Raw genomic sequence first — 7824 nt, 5'->3', positions numbered from 1 at the left:
AAGGGTCAGAGGTGGGAAGGGGGTACAGAAGGCTGACATAGCATCTTGGTTCACAGCCACAGGTCAATGGAGCCTGATGTTCTTCCCAGACTCTCCTTCTCCTGCAGATTTTGGATTCCACAGTGGAGTCTTCCCATTCATGTCTGTGATTTGCCACTGACAGTTGCTAGCAGCCAGCTGAAGTTAGATTGGGACTCTCCTTTCTGTCTTCCATTGCTTATATACAACCATGGGGAGCTCGCCTGGCTTCTAGGAAATCTATGAATGGCAATCTGTGTGGGGTTCTGGTCTTTCCAGATCTTAATGCCATTGCTCTCCACCAACATTGATCAAGTGCCACTCTCCAGGAAGGACCCAAGGGTTTCCTGGCCTCTTGCAATGCATGCTGGGTCCTCTTGCACCTGGACAAAATCTAAGTCTCCCTGAACTCTGCATCTCCAATCTCTCCTTCTCAGAGTGAATTAAATATTTTGCAAGTGTTTGCATGTGCCAGGAACCAGGGAACCAAAGGGATAAAATAGGCTTTCTGCCCTCACAGCCCTTGATAGTGGGACAGTTTCCCATGTTATCTGCCTTTAACGCAGCAGGCAGAACTTCAATTCAATTGCTGTGCTGTTGTCTAACATGTGGGTTAGGATCTTGCACACTACATATAGCTAAGCATCCTTGATTCAAATCCTAGCTGTTCCACTTACCATCTGTGGACATGTGGGGAGGCTCATCAATCCTTGTGCCTCAGGTTCCTCACTTCAAAAATGGATAGAATAATAGTATTACCTTGAAGTAATTGTGAAAATTGAGTTAATACACATAAAATATGTAGAAAAGTGCCTGACACATGGTCAGTTTTTGATACATGATACTTGTTATCATCCTCATCCTCATCATTGCTTCCAGAAATAATGGAAACTTCTCAGATCAGGCTTTCTAGACTCCTATTATGTCTTCCCTTCCAAATCTACATTCACTCTTTTTGATGGTCCAGTGAAAGAATGGGACCCTATGGGGTTCCGCGCCTCCCTGCCCTTTGCTTTACCAAATGGACCAAATATCTGCTCATTTCACGACTCTGGCTTCCTTTTTTACTGACATCTGCAACCACCCAGTGGTACCTGTTTTCTGTTGCTGGTGTCTCCGTCATGCCTCTGTTGTCTGTCTCCTGACCTGGTCGATCTTTGAAGAAAAGAAACAACTGGGAAACAGAAAAGTCTATCGTTCCCCTCTGGTTCTCCCACACCTCCTACCTACCCATCCTGTTTGATGACAGCATCTCTCCCTTTAAGCAATCAGTGCAGTGCATTTGTAAAAGCTTACATTAAAAACTTCTACTGTGTTAGTTATTAAAACCCTTACTCTGTGTCAGGGGATGCAACTTGGTGAACTTTGGGGTTTGGGAGGGCAGATCTCAGAAATGGACAAGAGAGCTCCTTCAGAGATCCAAGCATGGGGAATTGCACCTGCTACTCATGGTGACAGAGTGTGCTTGGTAGCTTACAAGAGCAAGCTGAGAATGGAAACGTACATACCTTTGTGACAGGGTTATGAAATTCTTCTAAGAAACACCAAGTAGCAGATGTGGGGGTCCTATTTTCCCAAAGTCACGAATGCTTGAAGAGAGATCTCGTCTGATAAAATGATTACTACATGAGCCAATCTTGCCTGCACAGCAATTTTGAGAGCCCATCCTGGGAGCTAGGTGTGTAGTGTTTATCATATTGTTGAGGCTCGTAAAAATCTTGTATGGCTGCAGGCAAGCCAAACCCTTCGGAGGCGCTGCATCTCCGCTGACTCTGGAGGACCAAGCCCAATTTTCTCCCTATATATAAGGGGAAGTCTCTGGGCTTGGGGTAGAGGAGTGCTCAGCTCCTTCCTTCCTTCTTCTTTGCTCCTACTCTTCTCTAAGCCACCATGAGCCGACAGTGTAGCTCCAGGTCGGTGTGCCGGAGCGGAAGGGGCTTCAGCTCCGGCTCAGCTGGCATTGTCAGCTTCCATCGCAGGTCCACCAGCAGCTCTGTCCGCCGCAGTGGAGGAGGTGGCGGGAGAATTTCAGGAGGATTCTGTGGTGGTGGAGGTGGTGGAGGTGCTGGTGGTGGCTTTGGCAGTCGGAGTCTTGTTAACCTTGGTGGCAGCAAGAGCATCTCCATAAGTGTGGCTGGAGGTGGACGTAGTGGATTTGGTGGTGGCAGCTTTGGTGGTGGTGGTTTTGGCGGTGGTGGTTTCGGTGGTGGTGGTTTCGGTGGTGGTGGCTTTGGAGGTGGAGGCTTTGGTGGTTTTGGAAGTGGAGGTGGTATTGGTGGTGGTGGTTTTGGCAGTGGAGGTGGTTTTGGAGGTGGTGGATATGGGGGTGGTGGATATGGGGGTGGCTTTGGGCCTGTCTGCCCTCCTGGTGGTATCCAGGAAGTTACCATCAACCAGAGCCTTCTGCAACCCCTCAATGTGGAGATTGACCCTGAGATCCAAAAAGTCAAGTCTCGAGAAAGGGAGCAGATCAAGACACTCAATAATCAATTTGCCTCCTTCATTGACAAGGTGAGTTCATCTGTTCAGTGCATTGGGGGAGCTGCTCCTGGGTCATCTGAGGTTGGAGCAGCCAAGACACGTGTGTGCTCAAACTCATGTTTCTGTGTTTGGATGACTGAAGGGATATTTTGTGGAGTGGGATTCTAGGAGACATGTTAGAAGTATACTTGGAAATGATGCCAATGACATCTTTCTCCTGAACATTTACCTTAAGTGTATTTTATTTAGTTCTTGAGCTGGATTGGGATATTTTGAATGAAGATAATAGAAATGGGGTTTAGAGAACTTTTTAGGACACAAATAAGAACCATGGAAGTGTCTTCCTAGCCATAAAAAAGAGGACTGAGTGTTGACAGAGTGACTTGTGACGATGCAGAAAGAATGGAGTGAGTCAGTGTAGAACATTTTTGACTGTCAGAAGAGATCTCCTCCCTCTGAGAATTTTGCATTAGTACTGGATCAGTGGAATATTTTAAAATTCTTATATTTCCCATCATCAGTTCTGAAAAAACATGTAAACCATTCTCCACTTTTCTCCTTAACCATCAATACTGTAAATCCAAGGAATCCACAATAAATTTCAAATCTAAATTGAAATTTTCCCAACTTACTTTTGAACTGGGTATGTGCCCAGGTCATGCAAACCAATTCTTATGGTTATCTACCTCAAAAAATTGGAAGGCAAATCTTTTAAATATCATGTATCTATTCCAAAGAATCATTGCAGTAATTTTTATGTGCTTTGCTACTGGTATTGTATAACTATTTTTCCAATGCTTCTCTGAGTTAACAATAAGTTGGGTTTTGTTATGAAAATGATGCTAAATTGATCGTCTTCTTATTTCTCTGGTTTTCATGACCAGGAAATAGGATTGAAGTTCTTTCCCAAAGGAGGCACTGGTCTTGCTCAGTGACCATGGGACCTCATTTCTGCACTAGGAGTAACGGGTCTTGTCTCTTAGGTGAGGTTCCTGGAGCAGCAGAACCAGGTGCTACAAACAAAATGGGAGCTGCTGCAGCAGGTGGACACCTCCACAAGAACCCACAATTTAGAGCCCTACTTTGAAAACTACATTGCCAATCTCAGAAGGAAAGTGGACCAACTGAAGGGCGACCAATCTCGGATGGATTCTGAACTGAAGAACATGCAAGATCTGGTGGAGGATTACCGGAACAAGTAAGGAAGACTGGCTGGGCACTTGGTTTTTTTCTATAAGAAAGTGACAAACTGATAATATGATGCAGCTGTAGCTAATGTCTTTCCTTAGGTTAGAAACAAATCAGTGTTGAATTTTTAGAAATTTTCATCTTCTCAGAAGGTGGAGATAGTTTAGTGATTTTATTGCTCAGAAGATAGGGGTGGCCACGATATCCTGACTTTCAATAGTAAGGCATTGACAGGCAAGGCCAATTTTAGTCTAGACTGGACTTCAGGCCTCACTTCTTCTGAATCTCCTAATCCTTGTAGGTATGAGGATGAGATCAACAAGAGGACAAATGCAGAGAATGAATTTGTGACCATCAAGAAGGTAAGCAATTCCTGTGGGATGGAACACATCTCTGAAATAAATATTAGAAAAGGGTCTCCACTCATAAATAGTGAGAAGCCATGATGTAGAGAACCAGGTAGTGGGTCTGCTGAATATCTGGAGGACACTTGTTTTTTCACATAATATGGACCTGTATTAATCTGGGTACTTAATTCCTCCATATTCCTCAGCACCTCATGTGGTACTGGGGAGGTGAGTTCTTCACAAGTCAGGCAATCTCTCTTGAGAGTGATGCCAAGAGGTGGAGCAATCCAGAAACTGTGACCTTTCTGGGGTAAAGAGGTATGGGTTAGACCCCAAGCTTCACTCCTGCTTAGAAAACCCCCTTATGGCTGGACAGAGGGATCCATCCTGGAAAGAACATGGCTTCATGATGTCCTTTGTTCCTCTAGGATGTAGATGGTGCTTATATGAATAAGGTGGATCTTCAGGCCAAAGTTGATAACCTGCAACAGGAAATCGATTTCCTCACAACACTCTACCAAGCAGTAAGTCCTCTGTTTTCAACCAAGGCTATTTAATCAGAGAGAGAGATCTTTTAAGCCAGAACCCACCAGTCTCCAAAGGAATAGAAGTGCATCTTCCATCTCCCGAGCCGCCCTCTGAATAAGAGGTTTTTGTTTTAGTACTATAAGAGTCACTGAACGCTTACGCTTATGTCCTGCAGGAGTTGTCTCAGATGCAGACTCACATCAGTGAAACCAATGTCATCCTGTCCATGGACAACAACCGCAGCCTGGACCTGGACAGCATCATTGCTGAGGTCAAGGCCCAGTATGAGGACATTGCCCAGAGGAGCAAGGCTGAGGCTGAGGCCCTGTACCAGACCAAGGTGAATGCCTGAATGCCTAGCCAGTTCCCTTGCAATGTCTTGACTTCCTGTCCTATGCTCTCTCCTATTTTTGTGTGTGCAAGAATGCCTGGTTCTGCCCACATCTCACTGACATGATCCATCATCTTTAGTATGAAGAGCTCCAGATCACTGCTGGCAAACATGGTGACAGTGTGAAAAACTCAAAGATGGAGATTTCTGAGCTGAATCGGGTGATCCAGAGACTTAGATCCGAAATCGACAATGTCAAGAAGCAGGTACTCGTTTCCTTCTTCTAGTGCTCAGCTTTGTGGAATGGGGGTGTACCTCAGGCTAAGGGGGAAGTTTCCTAGCTCTGAGTCTGAAAATCCAGACAAAGGCTACGTTATCTCCATGTCCTTTAGAATCTGTGCTGGTTTCTGGAATTTAGCTGTTATGCAGGATTTTCTTAAGGGAAATTTGTGAAAATGACAAAGGATGTGATGAGGGACCTAGCTAATGACCCAAAGTGAGACTTAGGAGCTAAGGGGTGGGAGGAGAGGCAGTAGGAGGTTTTAGAGCAGTCATGGAGAAGAATGGCAGGCCTGTGAAGGCTGGAGGAGGCTTGACTCAGGGCCAAGGTCTTTCCAGGAAGTCAGCCTGGTGATTTGCTATCAAGTGATGACTCAATGTCCAGGGGTTCTATGGGACTGGGCTCACTGGGGTGAGGAGATGGATTTGCCTTGAGGTAGCCAAAGTGGGGTTATGAGCAGGCATAACGCGAGGGCTTCTCTTCTTCCAGATCTCCCACCTGCAGCAGTCCATCAGTGATGCCGAGCAGCGTGGCGAGAACGCCCTCAAAGACGCCCAAAACAAACTGAACGAGCTGGAGGACGCCCTTCAGCAGGCCAAGGAGGACCTGGCCCGGCTGCTGCGTGACTACCAGGAGCTGATGAACACTAAGCTGGCCCTGGATATGGAGATTGCCACCTACAGGACCCTCCTGGAAGGAGAGGAAAGCAGGTGAGGAAGGGGCCCTGGCAGTTGATCACTTCTTATGGGCTTCCTTCCTCGTAAGCTGACTGCTGCTGAAGATGCAGCCATTGGCCTGCAGCCTGACCTGGGTGTTGGGGAGAAAGTCATGGGCAGGAGCAAGGACTTGGCTTCATTTTGGGAGCCAGAGTCCCTTTGTCCCTTTGTCCCTTTTTCTTTTCTTTTCCTTTGCTATCCTTCCTTCTTTCCTTCCTCTTTTCTTTCTCTCTCTCTATTTCTTTCTTTCCTTTTTTGAGAGTTATGACATTTCTATGTTTGCGATGGAGCAATTTATTCTTCATCTGGGCTGGCTCAGATGTAGTCTGACACAAAGCCAATACTTTCAGAGGTGGCCCTCATCAGCTGCAAGGCTCTTGTTGTACTTTGGAGGGGCCTCAGCTGGGAGAGTCTCTGAGATGACCAAGAGTTTGATCACTTCTTCTGAGCTTCCTTGCTTGAGAGCTGACTGATGCTTGCGAGGAAGCATGAGGAAGGGTTTTGTGAAGCTGCAGTGTCCTGAGAGATATGCTTATTTATTTTCTCCTGCAGGATGTCTGGAGAGTGTGCCCCGAACGTGAGTGTGTGTAAGTACAAGCTGATTTCTAAGGGTCATGGCAGGGTTTGCTGGGTTGGGAAGGGAGTGGGATTGGAGATAACTGAATGTCCTTTTGCAGCTGTGAGCACCAGCCACACCAGCATCAGTGGAAGTAGTAGCCGAGGAGGTGGCGGCTATGGCTCCGGAGGTGGCGGTTATGGTTCAGGAGGCGGAGGCTATGGCTCCGGAGGCGGCAGCTATGGTTCCGGAGGTGGCGGCGGTGGCGGTAGCTATGGCTCCGGCGGTGGCAGCTACCGGTCTGGAGGTGGTGGTGGCGGCGGCGGCGGCAGCTACGGCTCTGGAGGCAGCAGTGGAGGCCACAGAGGTGGCTCAGGAGGGGGTGGAGGCAGCTCTGGTGGCCGGGGTTCCGGCGGTGGTAGCTCTGGAGGCAGCTACAGCTCCTCTGGAGGCCGGGGATCCAGCTCTGGGGGTGTCAAGAGCTCTGGTGGCAGTTCTAGTGTGAAGTTTGAGTCCACCAGTTATTCCCGAGGGTCCAGATAAAGAGGTGCTCTCTGTTCCATTAGCTCTGCCCTCTCCATCACTACCAAATGTGCTCCACAAGATCAAGTTCAATTGCCCAAGCCTTAATGGAGAAAAGAGCTATGGTTAGCTACACCGTTTCATTCTATTTCCCCTGCTCTTTCTTTTCTGCTTTGCTTCCAAAAGAAGTCATCAGATCAGTGACAATCTCAGTCCCCTGGCTAAAACCCTGCTCTGTGCGTTGCTTGAGATTAGCTCAGCAATTACCACTGCACACATGACATTTCAAAGAGCCTCAGTAATGCAGTCAGAGGAGGACTAAGTAGACCCAGTGCTTCTTTGCCATGCACAGAGCACATGTTCTGGACAGCTCCTTAATATCATGTCTCTTGCAGCAAACTCTGTGCTGCTTTGGTTTTGTATATAAGGTGTATGCAAGATGTTTGTCTTTCGTGGACAACTCCCCCTTTCCTTGTTTTGCTGCAATAAACTGCATTTGAAATTCTCCATCTGTCTCTATCTCCTTTGTTTATGCACTACCCCTGGATGGATGTTTTGTGGGAGTGAAAGAAGACACTAGAGTCACATGGCATGTATAGGAGTCGAAACACTTGGACATGAACAAGACAGGGAGGTGGATCAGGCAACAATCACCTAGGGTGGAACCATACAAAGCCAAGCTCTTTCCCAGAGGGTGGAAATGCTCTGGAGAAATGGAGAATCTGGGGTGGCAGCTTTTGTTGATCTGAGAAGGCTTTCTTAAAAAAGGGATGTGAGCAAACAGGTTGGGAAGGACAAGTTTGGCCCTGAGAAGAAGAGACAGTATTACATAGAAAATTCATTGGTTAGGTGGCACA

At 47.1% G+C, this 7824-nt stretch overlaps 1 protein-coding gene across 1 annotated transcript; it reads left to right on the top strand.

Moving 5' to 3' along the window:
- Nucleotides 1–1836: 1836 nt before the first annotated feature.
- Krt1 (keratin 1) lies at nucleotides 1837–7474 on the top strand. The gene is made up of 9 exons (XM_047550732.1): nucleotides 1837–2529; nucleotides 3483–3697; nucleotides 3989–4049; nucleotides 4463–4558; nucleotides 4738–4902; nucleotides 5034–5159; nucleotides 5663–5883; nucleotides 6442–6476; nucleotides 6567–7474. The coding sequence occupies exons 1-9, from the start codon at nucleotides 1909–1911 to the stop codon at nucleotides 6986–6988; spliced, it is 1962 nt and encodes a 653-aa protein (XP_047406688.1). The 5' UTR covers nucleotides 1837–1908; the 3' UTR covers nucleotides 6989–7474.
- The last annotated feature ends 350 nt before the right edge of the window (nucleotides 7475–7824 follow it).

The sequence above is a fragment of the Sciurus carolinensis genome, chromosome 4 (genome assembly GCF_902686445.1).
Source record: "Sciurus carolinensis chromosome 4, mSciCar1.2, whole genome shotgun sequence".
Lineage (NCBI taxonomy): Eukaryota > Metazoa > Chordata > Mammalia > Rodentia > Sciuridae > Sciurus > Sciurus carolinensis.
Note: the sequence above shows the minus strand (reverse complement) of the source record. Positions and strands in the feature narration are given on the sequence as shown.

What these genes read in the sequence shown, in the direction of transcription:
- Krt1 (XM_047550732.1), top strand. Translation starts at nt 1,909, where the DNA reads ATGAGCCGACAGTGTAGCTCCAGGTCGGTGTGCCGGAGCGGAAGGGGC. An exon ending in AGGCCCTGTACCAGACCAAG is followed by an intron (nt 4,903 to 5,033) that starts GTGAATGCCTGA and finishes CATCATCTTTAG; the next exon opens with TATGAAGAGCTCCAGATCAC. An exon ending in TCGACAATGTCAAGAAGCAG is followed by an intron (nt 5,160 to 5,662) that starts GTACTCGTTTCC and finishes CTCTTCTTCCAG; the next exon opens with ATCTCCCACCTGCAGCAGTC.